This window comes from Miniopterus schreibersii (assembly GCF_964146895.1).
Source record: "Miniopterus schreibersii genome assembly, chromosome: 1".
NCBI classification, from domain to species: Eukaryota; Metazoa; Chordata; class Mammalia; order Chiroptera; family Miniopteridae; genus Miniopterus; species Miniopterus schreibersii.
The window spans coordinates 153,167,195-153,187,979 of record NC_138101.1 but is presented as its reverse complement, the minus strand read 5'-3'; the positions used below and the strand labels follow the sequence as shown (position 1 = coordinate 153,187,979).

General features: G+C 34.8%; 1 protein-coding gene across 1 annotated transcript in view; it reads right to left on the bottom strand.

The window, feature by feature from the left end:
* Positions 1-20,785, bottom strand: part of UNC13C (unc-13 homolog C) — a 462,926-nt gene that overhangs the window by 236,220 nt on the left and 205,921 nt on the right. The window contains exons 8-9 of the mRNA XM_081120504.1: positions 18,289-18,516; positions 16,833-16,974 (exon numbers count right to left, since the gene is read on the bottom strand). Coding sequence (XP_080976630.1) covers positions 16,833-16,974; positions 18,289-18,516 — 370 coding nt within the window. The remainder of the gene's footprint in view (positions 1-16,832; positions 16,975-18,288; positions 18,517-20,785) is intronic.

Below are 20,785 nucleotides of genomic sequence, written 5' to 3'. Positions count from 1 at the left end.
AATGAAAATAGAGCAACCTAATTTGACCAACTATAAACATAAGTAAATTTTTAAAAGTACAAAAACCACTCTCCTCCAGGTGATGAAAAGGTAAGATTTTATTTTAACAGAAGACATTACTGTAAGAGGATATTTAAATAAGGGGCAAGAAGAGAGTAGGGTGTAAGCATTAAAAAAAAAAGGCACAGTAAAAGCTAGGCAAAATAGTCAGAGGTCTTAGGTCAGAGCCAGTTGGCCACAGATGGTCAGAAAGTTGGCCAGCTGAGTGCATGACATTCACATAAAAGGTACTCCTAAGTTACATGCTATGCTGATCCCCTTTCCATAAACAGAGAGTCTTCTAAGGGGACTGACTCCGCCTGTCAATTGGCTTCTATCTGTACTTAAAAGATGCCTCACTCTAGGGTAAGCCCCAGCCTCTGAGATCTCCTGAACAGCCAGTGCATAAATATATCAGCAACTTAATTCTCCCCAATTTACCATGATCTCCACAACTTTACTCCTGTATTATGAAATAGTTTGGGTTTAAAGCTTTTATTTTCATTCCAATCCTGTGACTGATATACAACTGAAAAATAAAACCAGATTAGTGGTTTCAGTTCCTCCTTGGGACAAAGGAAGGTATAAATAACAATTGACTTAAAATTAAATATTTAATTAAGTATGCTTTAGAACATTTTAAACATGGCCCCTTATATTAGCTGTGTTGAAAAAAAATAGTGCCTCCTTTTTTGATAGAATTTTCCCAACATGTATAAATACTTAGCTATCTGTCAACAGTCAAGTTTCATAAACTAGTAAACCTCTGATGTCAGAAAGAGCCCTAGATATCACCTTGATGTGAACAAACATGATAAATTTCTCCAAGAGTTCGAGATAGTTTTCCTAACTTTACCCTTAGTTCTGCAAGGACCCAGTGAGAGGATGACAAGATCCAGTCATAGTAACAATTCAAGAGGTTACTTCCTCCTGCATATTTCAGTGCTTTACAACAAAGCCAAAATACATGTTGTTCCTTTTACTGTCCCTCAAGTCCCATCCTAATCAAAAGCAGCATCCAAGTGTATTAAGTAGAATCATAACTGAAAGAAAATAAACATATCGTGAAGAGTAAAGGTGAGATTTCATTAGGCAGGAAAACATATATTGGAGATGCTAATAAAAAATTAAATATCTGAGTTCACCAAATACTGCTTAAGTAGCATACACAGAGAAGAAAGATATACCTTTGGAATTTCTTGGGGAATAAAAAAAATTCTTTTTCAAGTACAATGAAAGAAACAGTAAGAAGGGAGAAATAAGGGTGAAGCAATAGTGCAAAACAGAAAGAAAAAAATAGCACTGAATGTTTATAAAATACAATTTCATTGGTAAGAAATTGTCATTTGAAAATAATCATTGACTAGACTTTTAGGCTTACTTTGTACCCAACATTATTTTAGGAGGTTCTCACTTTCAAGGAGTTCAAAATCATTAAGATCTCTCTCTCTCTCTCTGTTTGTCTATCTCTATCATCTATCTATAATCATCTATCTATCATCTATCTATCTATCTATCTATCTATCTATCTATCTATCTATCTATCTATCTATATCTATCATCTATCTATCATCTATCTATCTATCATCTATCTATCTATCTATCTATCTATCTATCTATCTATCTATCTATCATCTATCTATCATCTATCTATATCATCTATCATCACATCTATCTATTTAAAAAGGCTCTGAAATGTTATATAACTAATGGAATGGTCAATGCAAGTAGATGTTCCTAAGACAGCCCATTCTTTTATTTTGAGTAATGACTTTCTATATAGAAATCAATGAATAAGCTATGATACATTTACATTATGATGTGCAAATTAGCCCCTCCAGGAACCTCTAGCGAGAGAGTCAAGTACTTGGGGAAAAAAGACAGAGGCTGGGTGGGGCTCTACTACCTATAATTTCAGAAGTCTGAGACTCCTTTTCCTCAGCTATAAATGTGAGGATACAAATGTCTATCACACTGAGTTTCTTCTTGGACTTAAATGATGCTAGATATGTAGAAGAACACTGTGAACTACAAACTGCCAGAACACAAGGGGCAGTGGTGATGGTGGTCACTGACATCAGCATTGTTGAGGTTGCCATCATCATTATAATCCCATAAGCAAAAATTCTATATCATCTTGAATTGTAGAGTGAAAATAGTTAATTGAGTACTGACTCTTTTAACAGAGTGATAAAATTAATTTTTCATCAAAGGTTTATTTAAGTTTATTGAGATATAATTGACATACAATTAATTGTACATATTTAAAATGTATACTTTGATAGGTTTTTGTCATATGTACTTACTCATGTAACCTCTACAATCAATATAATTAACATATCGTCACCTCAAGAAGCTTTGTTAGACTTCTTGCAATCACTTCCTCCTATCCTTTCCCATTCTCACTCCCCAGGCAACCAGCATCGGATATATTACTAGCTTAGTATGCACTTTGTATTTCCTATAATTTTATATAAATGGGATTATACTGTATGTACTTTTTTGACTTCAAGTTCCAAGTTTATTTGATTTTATTTTTTTCAATTACAGTTTACATCTAATAATATTTTGTAATAGTTTCAGGTGTACAACATAGTGGTTAGACAATGATATACTTTACAGTATTCCCCTACATTTCCACTACCCAACTGGCACCATACATAGTTATTACAATATTATTGACTATATTTCCTATGCTGTGCTTAAGTCCCCATGACTATATTGTAACTACTAGTCTGTATTTCTCAATCCCTTCACTTTTTCACCTAGTCCCCCAACCCTCCTCCCCCTGACAACCGTTAGTCTGTTCTCCATATGAGTCTGTTTCTGTTTTGTTTGTTTATTCTTTAGATTCCATATATAAGTGAAATCACATGATATTTGTCTTTCTTTGATTGACTTACTTCACTTAACATAATACCTTCTAGGTCTACCCATATTACCACAAATGGTAAGATTTCATTCTTTTTTATGGCCAAGTAATATTCCATTGTATACATGTACCACTGCTTTTTTTATCCACTCATCTACTGATGGGCACTTGGGTTGTTTCCAAAGCTTAGCTATTGTAAATAACATTGCAATGAACATAGGGGTGCATATAGTTTTTCTAATTAGTGTTTTGGGTTTCTTCAGATATATTCCCAGAATTGGAGTCACTGGGTCATAGGGCAGTTCCATTTTTAATTTTTTGAGGAAACTCATACTGTTTTTCACAGTAGCTGTATGAATCTGCATTCCTACCAACAATGCACGTGGATTCCCTTTTTATATTTCTTATAGGCAGGGTAATGTTGGGCCTTGTTTTTGTATTCAATATGATAATCTCTGCCCTTTAATTTTGGTGTTTAGACTTTTTATATTGAATGTGATCATTAACATGTTTAGGTTTTAATCTATCATGTTGTTATTTATTTTCTATTTTCCCCATTTGTTTTTTTACTCCCTTTTCCATTTTTTCTGATTTTTGATTTATTGCATATTTTTTAATGATTGAATTTTATTTACTTTGTTGGCGTATTAGCCATTACATTTTAATTTTGTTATTTTAGTGGTTACTTTAGAATTTATAGTACATATCCTTAAATTATTATAGTAAATGTACAGATACTTTATACTCCTCATGTACAGTATAAGAGCCTTACTGTAGTGTATTTCCAGTTCTGTCTTCCACATCTTTACACAATCATAGTTTAGTAGTTACATAACCCAGGAAATTATTATTTTATTTAAATATTGAGTAATCTTTTAAGCACTAAATAACAACATAAGAGTTTATTATATTTGCTGATGTAGTTAGAATTTCCAATGTTCTTCATTTTTTTTCATGCCTTTATATAGATCCCAATTTTCATCTGGTATCACTTTTCTTCTGCCTGAAGGATTTCCTTTAACATTTCTTGAAGTTCAAGTCAGAATTAAAGAAATTATTTCAGCTTTTATATGTTTGAAAACCCTTTACTTTGCCTTTTTATACAACTATTTTGTTGCTTTTGTTTTTGAAAGATATTTTCTCTGGGTATAGAATTTCAGTTTGACAATTTTTGTTTCATTAATTTAAAAATGTATCTCCACTGGATTATTGCTAACATCAATTCTTACAAGAAGTTTGCTGCCCTCTTTATTTTTCTTATTACTATGTATGTACTGTGTTCTTTTCCTCTGAAAGCTTTCAAGATTTTCTCTTAATCACTGGTTTTGAGCAATTTGACTATGATATGTCTTGGTGTAATTTTTAAAAATTTTCTTATGCTTGAGGTTCATTGAGCTTGAGTCTGTGGGTTTATAATTTTGATCAAATTTGAAAAAAAAATTGGCCATTATTTTCTCAAATACTTTTTCTGTACCCACCTTTCTTCTTCAGAGGATGCAATCAACACGGCTTTTGGCTGCTATAAGTGGTCTCGCTTGCTCTGTTCATTTTATTACCACATTTTTCTCCATGTTTCATTTTGTACTTTTTAAATATGAAGGCCTTAAATATTATTTTTGTGTGAAATGCTTAACCTGCTCTCATTCCTATTTAGTATACTTTTTTTACATTGCATATTCTATTTTTTTTATTTCTACAAGTTCAATTTCTTTCTATCTTTTTAAAAAATAGCTTCCATATCTCCACTTATCTTTTTTAATGTAAGGCTTTTTGCATTGAGTTTTCATGGCTTCTTTGGGTGCATGTTTTGAATGATTGGCACTATTGAGGGAATGAGATGGTGTGGAAAGAGCATTTAGTGTGGTAACCGAAGGTAAGGATATAAGTCCTGGTTCTTTTACTTGTTGGATGAATTATTTAGCAAAAATTTGTTGACTTCTCCGAGCCCTAGCTTTCTCATTTGTAAAATGGCAACAGAAACAACAATGACAAGGTCAGTGCTTTGTAAGGTAGTTGTGAACTGTAATATGTGTGATAGGAGTTGGGATACCATAAATAGCTACACAAATATCAGTGCCTATAATTATGATGATACTTAGAATGACTTGGGTTTTAGATAATTCTTTCTAAACATTAACATTTCTTCAACAAGGTGCTTACCTACCTAGAACTTCTTTTGCTCAGCCTTCTAATATTATCATATTTTATACACTCTTTATTTAGAGATACACAACTATTCTATCATTAAGCTCAGCCGAGACTGCAGCACCAAGCAGAACTGCCCATTCTCCCCTGACTGCATAGGATGTACTCTCCCTAGATGATGATATTAGCTTCAGCACCATCTCTACTCCAATTAGAATGAAAGCTCTATAAGGGAAATCAATTCTTTCATATTTACTTCAGTGTCTGTAGCACTTAGGAGAGTGCTTCATACATAAATATTTGTTGAATTAATTATTTTTCTAAAGACTGATGGAGCTGCTACTGAAAAAAACATTACCCAGGATTTTACATGCTATGGTTCTAAGTCAGTAGAAATCTGCAAACTTTAAGTTTGGCTTAGAATAGTACTACCATGTTGATATCCTTTTTCTATCATTAAAATAGTCCACACATGAAATATATCCAAAAGCTAGGGGAATGAACCAAATAAAAGTTGACTGGCATTGCAGTGCTTGAGTCTTGAAAATGCTTGATAAATCAAGAGTGTTATAGCACCCTTACTAGATATATTCCACTCACGGAAAATAGCTTTAATCCATAGGCCCAAATGAGTCACCAACAGAACACCAGGACTTCCCCATTCTCCCTTCTTTCCCCAGACAAAAACAACATGGATGAATTTAAGATGTTCTGATCACAGTCTGACCACACATAACTTGTATGGTTTGTTCTAGAAAGATGAATTGGACTTTTTGGCTAAAAATACAAAGACATTTCCTGGCAGCACATTGTGAATATTACACATGGCCACAGGGCCAAGGCTATCATAAACCACAAAGAAGCTGACGATATGAAAGCTATTGAGTAGTGATTAGGAATCAGACCAGAGTACAGAGGGGAAAAGGGAGAGGGGGAGGGTGGAAAGAGGGCCAGAGTGACAGATAAGAGAGAGAGAGAGACAGAAGCAGAGGGAGAGAGAAAAAATATATAGTGGACAGGCAGAGACAGAGAATAACAGATGCATATGAACAAACAGTCAGAGAAAAATAAAAAGATGAATAAAAGGGCATAATAATTTCTGCCCTTTGGAGTTCTTGTTGTTTGGATGTTCCTGAATTCCTACAAGGGCTTTCTGTGTCCACATAATAAAATGTGTTCCATGTTAATTCCTTTTCCGTGGACCATTTTAAATGTGGGGGCTTCTCTTTCTTCCCAGCAAGAGGGATTCCTACAGAATAGTCCTTATTTCCCTAAGAGTTTGCTCCCTAAAGATTTGGGGGATTTTGTTTGAATTCTATTTGGCCCTCAGTATAAAACTAAATGAAGTATATGTTCCTTACATCTTGGCCTATAGACTATCACAGTACTGTCTCAGAGGATTTGTTCTGATCTGAAATTTTATGGTTTGTTGACTGTGGATCAATTCTCTTAGGTAACCCTGAGTTCATATTTTATTGGATTCGGCCCAGGTCTCTTTTCTCACCTTCTTCCTCTCCTTACTACAAAGCCTTTAGGTTCTGGCATGAAGCACCGTTGAAGTAAATGCTATCTGGCACTGCTATATGGATCAGTAATGACTGAATCCAATTTACTAAGTGAAAGGCAGTAACAGTTATGGTATCTCCCTATTACCTGGCATATTTACAACCTAGACAATGATCAGTTAACAGATTTCTAATCCCATAAACTGTGCCTAAACTCTATCTTGCTTTAGACAATTGTGGGAACAACTTCTTGACAAATGACTTCCTAATGCTGATATCATCGTTGTAGGCTAGCTCAGACAACTGAGGAAATGTTGCCTTCCCACATAGCCCAGGAAAAGCCTGTGCTAATGATATAGGCAACAAATCAAATCCTTGATTACATTCAGGCTGTCATTTTAAAATATTAATCTGCTGTGCTGTGAAGATATTTTTGCTCAACTGTAGTATTTAAATAAGCTATCTCCTAGGAAGCTTAGTTTAGGCTTAATTTATACTCAGCCTTGGGCTGAGCAGCACATGGCATAGTGGAGCGCCATGGGCCCGAGGCGCTCTACGTGCTGCCACATCTGGGTAGCTGTGAACCGAACACCGCTGCCACATGCTCCAGTGGGCTGAGGCAATTATGACTCTATAAACAACAGCATTGTGAATTTCTGGAGCTTATGTGCTAAAAGAGCCTACATGTACACTGACTCTTAACAATACCATCACTGAGTCAAAGTGGACAATATATATATATTTTTTTCTTTTTGCACATCTGCCATGGTAAAAATGAGATTCAAATAACTTAAGGGGTTTCCTGGAGTCAAGAAGCATGTTGGATCCTGACCAGTCTGGAACTCAGGTTAATAAACTTGCAGGCCAGATAGCACATGAAGTTACTCTTCAGTCAGTGCTTTCCATGGACCTGGTACAGTGCTTTGCATATAATGGACACTCAGAAAATATGAGTGGAATAACTGATACCCAACTAAGCACATGGAGCTGGCTGTCCAGTCAATTACGTAAGTAGAACGTACGAGCGCCATGGTACTGCCTATTAAATACTGCCAAATAAATAAGGGCCTGTTTGCACTCTGACCAAAGGCACTGTGTTAACTACACTTTCCATTTTTAAGATAATTCTTTACTTCAGTGCTCAATACCAGTTTAAAAAGATAACCAGCACATGCCTGCTACTGCAGTTAGGACCTACATGCCCTCTAGGTCAGAGTCAGCATGAACATTTGTTTTTATTTCAGAGATCAGCAAAAATAAAGCACCAAGGATCAACTATAGAGTCCCCTACAAAACACAGTGTCGACCAATAGATATATAAATGGTAAGTCTCCTAACACAAAATTTCTTATTAAAATGGACAGACTACACTGCCATTTTTCTCTCTGGAACCCACTGGGAGAAACTTCCTTCCTTTCCTCCTGAGGGAATGAATGATTTATGGTAAGCATAAAATATGTCATTAACCATAGCATAGGAAAATCAAATCAAATGTCAAAATTAATTATGAAATGATCAAATACACAGCTTACAAGGATCAAAGAGCAAGATAACAAGCACTTTAGATTTATGCAATACTGAGCACTTTCATATACATTATCTTAATTAATCCTAGTGATATGTTAAAAATTACATGTGTTTACAATGCCTCTTAACCCACATCTCTGCAAAGGCTTAATTGGTCATGCCTCCATTCTCTGTGAACACCCTCCTGAGTATCCCACTTTAGAATCGTACAACATTCATAGTTTTTTGAAGATTAAAATGTCAAGCTACTTTTTTTAACCCATGGGGCGTGAGATAAAATTAAAATGGAAATTACTTAGCATTAAACTCTTGAAGGCATCAAAGTGCAATTAATGAGGGTGGGGGGACAATTAAGCTTTCAAACAAAAAAATTAAAAAATTGCTTCATTTGCATTTTCATCACCAGCTTTGTGATTGAGTGCCTTGTCCAGGTCAAAGGCACTTTTTCAAAAGGAAGAGTTGGACGTGGGGAAAATACACTTCTTTATTTCTACTTGTATCTTATTTGTGGCTTCACAACAGGCAGCTGTTTTGTATTCTTGGCTGTTCTGTAACTTGCCCAAGTTTCGATTTTCTCATTAAAATGAGGGAGTTGGATAAAACAATCTCTCAGATCCTTTGCCTAAGCTCGGTTCTCTAAATCATATCAGCAGCACTTTCTTTTCACAGCACCTTGTTTGCTGGTCTCTCTCAGTCTCACTATTCAGGTTGGAACTTTTTGATAGGAAAGTATTACTGCCAGGTTTGCTTTGAAGTACTGAATCTCAGCACAGGAAAGATTGTGTAACTAATGCTAAAAATGATCATAATACGACTACCATGTTTAATGTTTGACAAGTGCCATGTGATCTATAGACATTACTTCAACAAATACAACAATCTTGTGGGCTATGTATTATTATCTCAATTTTTCATATAAGAAGAGCTAAAGCTAAGAATTTAAGTAAACTGCTCCCAATGTAATCTAAAGCCACACTATTAATAAGACATTCTATTTTCAGAATGTTGGGACACTCTTTTACACTCCATTTCACAGGGCAGAACTGTCAAGGTAATGGGAGGAATGGATGAGTTCCTCTGTGACATGTATGCATTTTTATACAGCTGCACATAAATTCACTGTGAACTCATTTTCTCCTGCAAAAGAAAACCCCTTATAAAGAAAGATAAGTTTGAAACTCTCATTCCATTTTCACAGTAAAGTGAAAGCACACACAGGTAAATTCAAGATGGTATTACTGGAACCACAGTGATATAAAACCTCAATAATAAAAATGGAATCTTGGAGTTCAAGAAACTAGCAATAAGAATTACTGTTGAAAATTTAGGCATTCATTTTTAATATTCTAGAAAGAGACAAACAGAAGATAATTGTGAGTATAATTTTCTTGAATTAATATTTTGTCAGTAAAGTGAAAAATATGAAAAATTATGCTACATATATATGACATGCATAGTAGTGCAATGGATTTATTTTTTATTTTATTTTACTTTTTAATTTATTGTTGACATTATTACAGATTCCTCCATTTTACCCCCCTTCACCCACCTCCACCCAGTCTTCCCCCCCTCCCCTGGGCCATCACCACACAATTGTCTGTGTCCATGGGCTATGCATATATGTTCTTTGGCTAAGAGAAATAAGCCAGACACAGAAAGACAAATATCACATAATCTCACTTATATGTGGAATCTAATGAACAAAATAAACTAACAAACAAAACAGAATCAGAGGCATGGATACATGGAAGAGACTGAGAGTTCAGATGGGAGGGGGATGGGAGCACCAGATAAAGAAGTGCAATGGTTTTAAATTTTAATTTCTTCATTTTTTAAAGTAATTCTGTTTAAATAGATGCATTATTATTACTGACAGTGTAGATGATGCCTCCTATCAAAAGGAAAACAGAGGCATACAGTATAATAAATTATATGACAACCGCCAATTAGAATATAGATAATCCATATTCTAACAGTCCATCCCAGTATACTCTCCTGTCTACTCGCCCCCATGAATCATGAGGCTTTCCAGCCTGTCTGGTGGAAACGAACACCATCTGTGCCCTGAAATGAGCATTGGGTACAGTCATTTCTAACCTTTTTGGTAGACCTTATCTTGGTCTTGCCTCACATGCACTTATTCAGCTGATTTCTCAAGTGGAACCCTTTGCAGAATTAAAAAAATATAACTATTTGCACTGCTGCATTTCTTTGGTTGGATGCTTTATTTCACAGTTGCAACTGGCAATCTATGGATCAAATATCTGCAGAAGTTTTATGCTGTTTTGATATGCCTCATGTTGGCCCTCATACTCTTTGGTTTTGTTTATCTTTTCAAGATGTTTTAGTCTAGTCCAGAGGGAGTAACAGGGACTGAGATTTCTCCCATATGAAAGACGAACAGTGAGCAGAATATATCAAACAATGATTTTCAGTATAGTGGAGACCTGCCGATGGAGGACAGTGACAACAGACAGAAACCATGAAGGTGAGCCCTGCTATTCATTACTTCGGCTTACTGTCTTAAGAGTCTCTAGGCCCCTGTGAGAGGGGAGGGAGCCCAGATAGAACCCATTGGGCTCTCTGAGTTACAAAGAGAGCTGAAAACCTGAGAAGACAAAGGTAACTAGAGGTCACAAGGAATACTATCAAAAAGAAGAGAGCTAAAGAGAAGAAAAACTCCAACCATCTGCAGAGGGTTCCTCTTGAACAATCATCTGAGCAATGATAAGGACATGCATGTGATGAAACTACCCAAGGCCCGATTAAGAGCCATGGAAAGGAACTGCGTGTAACAGTGCTCAGCACTCCCAAAGGCCAGAAACGGTGCTTATTTCTACTGGGTGGACTAGGAAACCTTGTCATTCATGAGTCAGTAGACTCAGAATAGTCTTGGTTCAGAACTGAGGAATAATTTGCCTTTACTTAAGCACTATCTCATTCCCACTTAAAATTCAAAAGCAAGATTTTAAAGAACCAAGCTATTTCCATGTAGTCCCAGAACAAAACTTAAGAATACATATAGGATGCCAAAAATATCCAGCAACCATCAAGGTAATATTTGCAATGTCTGCCATCCCATATAAAATTACCAGGCATGTGAAGTAGCATTAAAATATGACACATAATGAGAAGAAAAATCTATCAATTAAAACTGACCAAGAATGGACATGGACGTTAGAATTGGCAGTCAAGAACTGCAAAACAGTAATTAAAAGTTTTGCAAATGTTCAAAGAATAAAGTAGAGAAAGGCAATGTCAAGGGAAGGAGAAGACAAGCCACAGATGGGGAGTAAACATTTTCAAAAGGCACATGTGATAAAGGACTCTTATACAAAATATTCAAAGAACTCATAAAACTCAACAATAAGAAAACAAACAACCTAATTAAAAATGGGCCAGAAACCTTAAAAGACACCTCAACAAAGAAGATATACACATAGCAAATAGCATATGAGAAGATGCTTCACATCATATGTCATCAGGAAAATGCAAATTAAAATAACAATGAGCTACCACTACACAGCTATTAGAATCAGAATACTATCAACACCTAATACTATAGAGGATATGAAGCAGCAGAAATTCTTATTTATTGCTGGTGAGAAAGCAAAATGATACAGCCACTTTGGAAGATAATTTGGCAGTTTCTATAAAACAGGAGCGGGGAATGTCTGGCCCATGAAATCATTTGGTCTGGCCCTGCCAAGGCAACCATAGGCAAAACTTAAAATTCAATAAATCTAGGAGCTTTTTCACAGCTAATTTTTAAGTTGATAATTTTGCATAGCCCGCGAATGATGTTATAAATATCCAAATGGCCCTTGGCAGAAAAAAGGTCCCCATCCCTGCTATAAAACAAAATATACTCTTACCATATGATCCAACAATCATGATTCTTGGTACTTATGCAAAGGATTTGAAAACATGTCCCCCACAAAAAAACTGCATATGGATGCTTATAGCAGCTTTACTCATAATTGCCAAAATTTGGAAGCAACCAAGATACTCTTCAGAAAGAGAATGGATAAATAATCCACATAATGGAATATAATTAGTGTTAAAAGAAATGAGTTATCAAGCCACAAAAAGACATGGAAGAACTTTAAATGCATATCTCTGAGGGAAAGAAATCAATCTGGAAAAGCTACATACTCTGAGTCCAATTGCTGTTGACCTTTGAACAACATGGATTTGAACTGCAAGGATTCATTTATAAGCAGATTTTTTTTTTCAATAAACACAATTGGCCCTCCTTATCAATGCGTTGCATATCTGCTGATTGAACCAACCATGGATCAAACCCAGTATTTTTTCATTCCTAACTGTGGTTTCCCAACTGTGGATTCCCAACCATGAATCCAAAATACTGTTTTGAATCCTTAGTTGGTTGAATCTGTTGATGTAAAGGGCTGACAGCAGAGTCAATAGTTATACTCAGATTTTCAATTGTGCTGTTTCAGTGCCCCTCCCTCTTCTCCCCAGCTGTTCAAGGGTCACCTGTATATGACATTCTTGGAAAGGCAAAATTATGGAGACAGTAAAACAATCAGTGGTTGTCATGTCTTTGGGAGGGAGAAGAGATGAATAGGTGGGGCACAGAGGATTTTTAAGGCAGTTAAAATACCCTGTATGATACCATAATGATGAATAGATGTCTTTATACATTTGTCCAAATCCATAGAATGTACAGCACCAAGAGTGAACTGTAATGTAAACTATGGGCTTTGAGTGATAATGGTGTGTCAATGTTGGTGCATCAGTTGTAACAAATGCACCACTCTGGTGGGGGAAGTTGATAATAGGGAAGACTATGCACATGAGGAGGTAGGAGCCATACTGGAAATCACTTCCCCTCAATTTTTCTGTGAACTTAATACTTCTCTCAAAAACTATCTTAATAAAAAGAAAAATGTTAAGTGGAGACATGGAAGATGAGAAAATCCAATTTGAACTTCCTGGAGGTGAAAAATACAGTGGCTTGAATTAATAGTAGATTTGACATTACAAAATAAAAAGTTACTAAATTCAAACACATGGCAATAAAAATAATCCAAAGTAAAGTACAAAGAAAGAGAGAGGAAGAGAGAGAGAAAACTAGAGCATCGGTGGGTTGTGGGACAACTTCGAGGCCTAATACATATATACATGTGGAATCTCCAAAAGGTAGAGGCAGAAAGAATAGTTAAAGAAATAATGGCCAAAAGTTTTTCAAATTTGAAGAAAACTGAAGACCTACAGTTTCAAGTAGCTCAACAAACCCTAAGCACAGAAGCATAAAGAAAACTACACCATGGCATATCCATAATCAGGTTGTGCAAATGAATGAAGAAAACAAAGTCTTAAATGGGAGGGTGGTAAAGGGTAAAGGGGGCCACATATATGGTGATGGAGGAAGATCTGACTTTGAGTGGTGGGTACACAATGCAATATACAGATAATTACACACCTTAAACTTATATAATGTTATGAACTAATGTCACCTCAATATATTTAATTTTTTTAAAAAGTAGAGGGATAAAATAAAGACATATACAGAGGTACAAAAATGAGGACCAAAGATTTCTCATTGAATACAAGAAACAATTCAAACACAAAGACAATGGAACAATATCTTCAAAGTAAATTTTTTAAAATGGCATTCAGGATCATAGGATCTTTTCAACAGATGCAGTAAAAGCATTAGACAAAGTACAACATCCATTTCTGATCAAAACTCTTGGTGTACTGGGAATAGAAGATAGTGGTGTTGACTGGATAAATGGAATCTACAATAAACCTACAGCTAATATAGTTAATCAAGAATGTTTTCCATCTAAGGTTGGGAACAAGGCCAGGAAGTCTGCTCTTATCACTTCCATTTAGCATTATACTGGAAATCTTAGCCAGGGCAGTAAGGCAATCAAAATTGTATCAGGTGTGTGTGTGTGTGTGTGTGTAAAAATGATAAACTGATTATAAAATTCATATGGAAATGATTAAAAAGTTCTAAAATATTTAAGTTTTAAAAAGAAAAAGTTGAAGGACTAACACTACTTGATTTTCAGACTTATGAAGTGAAGTTGTAGTTATCAAGACCATGTGGCATTGGCATACAGATGGATAAATAGATCTATGGATGAGAATAGATAATTCAGAAACAGAGCCACATATATAGAGAGAGCTGAGTTTCATTAAATGTACAAAAGCAGTTTAGTAGAGAAAAGATAGTACTTTCCAATATCCAAATGAAAAATGATACAGTTGAGTCTATAACTTATACTATAATCACAAATTACGCCAAAATGTATCATAGACCTAAATATAAAACATAAAACTGATACAAATGCAAAAACAAAAGTGTGAATATTTAAACAGACACAACTAAAAGTGATAAAGGATAGCATCTGAAAAGATGCTTAAGTCATTAGCCATTAGATAAAAGTAAGATAAAATCACTATAAGATACCACTACACATTATTACAATGGCTAAAACTTAAAAGATTGGCCTTATCAAATGTTGGAAGAATGTGTATGACCTAGAATTCCCATTTAGTGGTGGTGGAAATGTAAAATGGTGCAACAACTTGGAAAAGTGTCTTAGAAATTAAACATATTCCTAATAAATGTGCAGCTATTCTACTCTTAGGTATTTATTCAAGAGAAATGTAAACATATGTCCATACAAATACGTATGCACAAGTGTTTCTAACTGCTTTATTTTTAATATCTAAAAACTAGAAACAAACCAAATATCCATTGAAAGGTGAATGTATAAAGTTCGATATTTTGATACAACAAAATGCTACCACGCAATACAAGGAAACGATTGCTAAACCCTACATGGATGGATCTCAAAATAACTGCTGAGTGAATGGAACCACAGGAAAGAAGGGTGCATACTGAATTACCTATTTGTATAAAATTCTAGAAAATGAAAAATGCTCCATAGCATCATAAAGCAGATCAGTGACTGCCTTGGTCTGGAGGGGGGTGAGGGATGGCTTCAACGGGGCATGAGAACCTTTTTGAGGTGATGGGTGTGTTCATTATCTTGTCTGTGGCGGTGATTTCATGGGCGTATACATGTATCAAAATTTTAAATTGTAGAATTTAAATATGTAGATTTTATGCTTTGTCAATTATACCTTAATAAAGCTGTCTTTAAACTTTCAAGTTTCCAGCTTCTGAGACACTGCAAGCTCTAGCTGCATTGCATCTGCATGACTGCATAGTGACAGAAGCTGTCCCTTTCCTATCAGTCACTTGCTGTCAGGTTTGCCACAGTCCCTGTCCCTCCCCTTTGTTGCTATTATTCTGTTTTATTCATTTACTTGACTGCCTTAGGGATTTTAATTCATGAATAGTGATTAATTTCTTATCTTCCATTAAGAAACAAAGAAATATTACACTAAGTGAAATAAGCCAGTTGGAGAAAGACAAGTACCATATGATTTCACTTACATGTGGAACCTAATGAACAAAATAAAATAACAAAATTTTAACAGTCTCATAGACAGAGAACTGACTGACAGCTGTCAGAGGGAGGGGGGTTGCAGGGCTGGATGAAAGAGGTAAAGGGATTAAGGAAAGAAAAACACCCACCAAAAAAACTTCTTAGACACAGACAGCAACATGGTGATGGTAATTATTAGAGGGAAAGTGGGGTGGGCGGAGGTAGAAGAGAGTAAAGGGGGACAAATGGATAAATGGTGATGGAAGGAGACGTGACTTGGGGTAGTGAACACACAGTATAATATATAGAGGATGTTATATAATTGTACACCTGAAATCTATATAATTTTATTAGCCAAAGTTACCCTAATAAATTCAATAAAAAAGAAAAAATAAAGAGAAAAATAAAGAAATATTAAAATAGTTTCTTCCATCAGTCTGAAGGGAGAAACAGTTCATATCCCTTAACTCAGTCTATGGTATCCTCTGTTATTTGGTCCCAACAGATTTTCCCAATCTTTTTCTGAACACTCCCTTTATCAGCCCATATACTCAAGAAGCTCTGTATCTCTTACACACTATTGCCCACATTCCCAAGCAAGCTGTATGTGTTGGGTTTGTTTACTTAGCATGTTAATGAGATCCATGGTTAAACTATTAGCAAAGAGAGAATGGGGGAAAAAGGACTGTCTTTATAGTCATGGTTAGGGATTTTCGTTTCTGCCAAATGAGAGCTGGAAGTCATTTTATGTCTCTTCAGAAGGAGTTGTAGAAAGAAAAAAATCCTTGACAGAGAAAATGATTTCTTGCTGTTTGGTGCAAGATATAAGAGGTTTAAAAATAAATGACCTCAGAAAATGAGAGGCTGTAAAAGTTATGATCAACCATTTCATCTGCACAGGCTGGTGTAGATGCGATGGGCCAGGTGTTACACAAAATCTTTCTATTGTCTTTAGCCATAAATCCTCAGATGTCAAGGGGTTGCTAAACCAAGCCTGTAAATTCCTAGCTATGTTAGGACAACCCATTATAAGTCAGGTTGTAATCTTTTTTTTCCCCTTGCAAAGTCACTCAAACTGTGTCATATTTTCTTTTTTGAAATATTATGTTTATTACTTGCTTCCAAAGTTGAACAATAAATAATATTATGAGAGTATTAAGCAAGTTTATAACATTAGTTTTATTCTTTTTGTAATTTGCATAAATACTATTAAAATGAAATAATAATTGCTTGTATATTTTTCATGCCTGTCTTAAATTTATACTCAAATATTGTATTATTTATAACAGTTTCATATGATATACTTACAAATAAAACTTCTCATCCCATACTGGATTCAAATTTCCAAAAATGGTTTTAGTTCTTCTTTTGTTCTTTCCAACTTGAACTGTAACATATGGGTCACTGGACCCTGTTTTGTCTTTTGCCTGCAGCCCTTGTGCAGAAACCACTGAAATGACAAAAATAAACATTTTAATATAAAGGTTTCCCCAGAAACAAATAATAATAATGAAGGAAACTTTTCTATCACTTTGTCCCTGGATTTGAAGATGCATCCCCATTGCTTTTTTCTCATGAGCAACAGAAATTTAAAAAAATGTTTATTAAGATTATGAATACCCTGAACATTAAAATCTTCCTTTGGACTAATATGTTTTTTCCTGTAATGAATAGTAAATAGTACATGTGTGTGTGTGTGTGTATATATATATATATATGTATATATATACGCGCACACACACACATATACATATATATAATGAATAGTATATGTATATGAGTAGTATATATATAATATATATACATGCTTAAACATATTAGTTATATACTCATATATACATTACTGTATTCATGTATAAAGAAATAACCATGCACATACAATATGCAAAAAGTTCCCCAACATAATTCAAAGTCCTGTATTTTAAAATTTATTTATTTACAAGTTTGCTGTCAGCACTGATCAACTCAACCCGACAGAAGAAGCATCTTTATTCTGCCTTGTAAATACTATATCAGTAAGTTAAGAGCCTTGGTAAATCTTAACATGATAAATAACACACTCACTTAATGTTACAAGCAACTTCAGTTCAAATTACTAGACATCACTAAACTCAATTTTTCCCCCCTGTACTGTTTTCAGAGGGAGGAGGAGAGAGGGAGAGAGAGAGACAGGAACATCAATGATGAAAGAGAGTCATTGGTCGTCTGCCTCCTGCATGCCCCCTGCTGGGATCAAGTCCACAACCCAGTGCCCCGGCTGGGAATTGAACTGCCATCTCTCGGATCATAGGTCTATGCTCAACTGCTGAGAAAGGCAAATTCAAATTTTCTTGACTCAAGGATCAAACGGATGAGGGTTATTGATCCAGGACTAAGTAAAACGATATTTGTTTTCTTATTAAAAAAAACTGACTGAAGAGATTATTGGCTACTCTTGTAATTTATCAGTGATAGGAAGAAACACAGCAAATAATCTCTTGTAAACTGCAGGATATTGATGAGCATACTGTAAACAAACCTTCGCTGAAAGACTTTTTGATTGGACCAAGACACAGCTTTTGATTAAAACAAGACACAGATAGATCAAGAAATTACTTCACTTACCTAGTACATATTTTAGAAATTTTAAGTACCAACAAGACTTCTAGTCCATATTGACAAGATTGAAAATCCTATTTATTTTATCTATAATTATTTTTAGCAGTGATTTCTAAGATACATAAAAACTCAACGCAGGCTAAAAATTTTAAAGACTTATTTTTACCTGTAATGGTTATTTTTGCTGACCACTTAGATGTCCCATCCAATACACTCTGTTTGGCTGCCTTTGTGTACTGAACAAAATCTTCCTTGGATATCTGAAACATTTCTTGAATTACTTCAAAAACCTCTGGTCTATTTTTTTCCCTGATCTTCATTCTTTCTTTCATAGCTGTAATAATAGTCTGAGTCTTGTCTTCAGCGCCATGCTTAGAACTCTTTTCTGCTGCTCCTATAACGGAAAAAGTAATGGTGGTATAAATGTATGTGCAGTTACTTGCTGATGGCCTGAGAAAGGGAGAAAAAGGAGGAGGAATATGAGAATGAATGAGTGCTTTTATTCTGAGGGGTCAGAGTGGCTTTTTTAGAAAATATCAGATCAAGTCACAATGAACAACTTATGGTTTTGGCAAGTGAATGGAACTCAATGATCTCCAGTTTTCTCACTTGTATTATTGGACTAAATCAGGGGTTGTGCAAATATTTAGTTTGAATTTTCAAAACCAAATTTCAAAAAACCCCAAAAGAATGTGCACAATTAAATGTATTATATACCACCCATATTTACTCAATGGATAACCAAATCAAGTTGGGAAATAGATTGGATATATATGGCAAATGTCACTCAAAATCAATATCTCAAATATTTGTGTTCATCCAAAATATCTAATTATTTTTATTGATGAAATTTATCACAATTAAATGATTTTTTTCTTGTAAAATAAATACCATTACTATTTGTTGTATTTTGAAATATAGAGTAAGATTTTACTTACATTGAAAGTGATTCTGCTGTTTAAAAAAGATTTAGAAACCACTGGGCTAGAAAACCTCTAAAGTATCTAATAGACCACAGACTTGAATTATCATTTTATTATAGGGTCATAGTTTTGAACAGTCTGAATTCTCACTTTCCACTCAAAACTCTTTTTGATTTCTAGGACATTGTTTTTTTATAATTGGTCTCAACTTTCTGAGTATTTTTGTTGATAACACAAATCCTTCTGGCAGTGAAGGATTTCCAATAGTCCATTCTTAGATCCCTCCACCTTTCCCAGCTACCAGCCAGATGTTCTCACGTTCTGTCTGGCCTCTGAGTTTCTCAATATTACAGAACAAATAAATAGTGAACCATGATTTCAACTCTCATAGTTGTTTAGTGAATTTGAAGTGAGAAAGCAAATGCCTATGCACCAGGGTCTGCAGGAACTGCCGGTGCTGAAAGCAAACCTTTTTTGACACAGAAGCAACTAAGAGGCAGTGAAAAGATGAGAAGCTTGTGTTCAGTTAGTGACTGTTCCAATATTCATCTACATGACTAAGTATTGCCCAACTTGTATTATTGATTTTTAAAAATATCATATTTCAAAAATAGGCAAACTTGTACAATATTTCATAACATGTTGAGGTTAAATGGGATAAATTATCTGCACAATTTCTACCAAAAGGATAGCCTTGGTAATGTTCTTTGAATCTAATTCTGTGACTCTTAAGCCAATTTAAGTATAGAAGCTAAGACAAAAGAGAAAAGGTCAGCTACTAACTTTCCTTTTTATAAATTCATATGCAATTTGACAGCAGTAATTTAGTAAAAACTTTATTTATTTGAAAGTATAACATTTGTTTATGAAAGTGGAAAAAATATATTAATAGTAATTAAGGTGTAATTAGAGAAAGTTAAAAGAGATGAACATTCTAATGGTAGAAAGAGCAGATTCCTTGTCTTTATTTTTAAAAACAAAAAAAAAAAATCCTTTGGCTACAAATAACATTTTTAAAAAAATACTAAAATCTAATGCATTCCATTTAAGGTAATTTGCCATTTTAAATGACCTGAACATTTGTTAAAGTATGCCCTAGAACAGTTACACATTTGTACATTATGTACCCTAAAGCAATTAAGCATATTTGTAATTTATCAATAACTGTGGAGGAAAAGGGGCCACATACTAAACCTGACAAGCTCAGGGGAGGCCTGCCTGGCGGCTTTACAAACTCAGAGGCTTAAAGTAACCACATAGGATAGTCTGAAATTAAAACTTTTTTAACTAAAAGCAGTTCATGGAAGGCAGTAATGTTCTAGGGCAGTATTTTTCCCTAACAAAGGTCAGTCTTCACCTTAACCTAGTCAGTCTGTAGTCTTTTTGCATCTAGGATAACATACCTGATAAACATGCATTTGCAATAACAAAGTAATTTCCCCTCAAAGCACAATCACTGTACCAGAGCAGGAGACCACAAATCTCCTCATTCTTATTGTTATCATGTTAATTGTTGACTGTTAGCTTTCCTGTACCCACCTATGTAAAATAAGTATGTGTCTATCATTTTATTTTTTTATCCAATCCCAGAAGTTACCGCCCTCCTATTGTCCCTGCTTTGCTTTCACCTGTCTCCCTAATCTATCACCAATGGATTTCACTACTTATACCTCTTTTTATTGTAATGCAGCATAAAATAAGGTGCAAAACTACCGTTTTCTACAGCATTTTCTCAGTTCC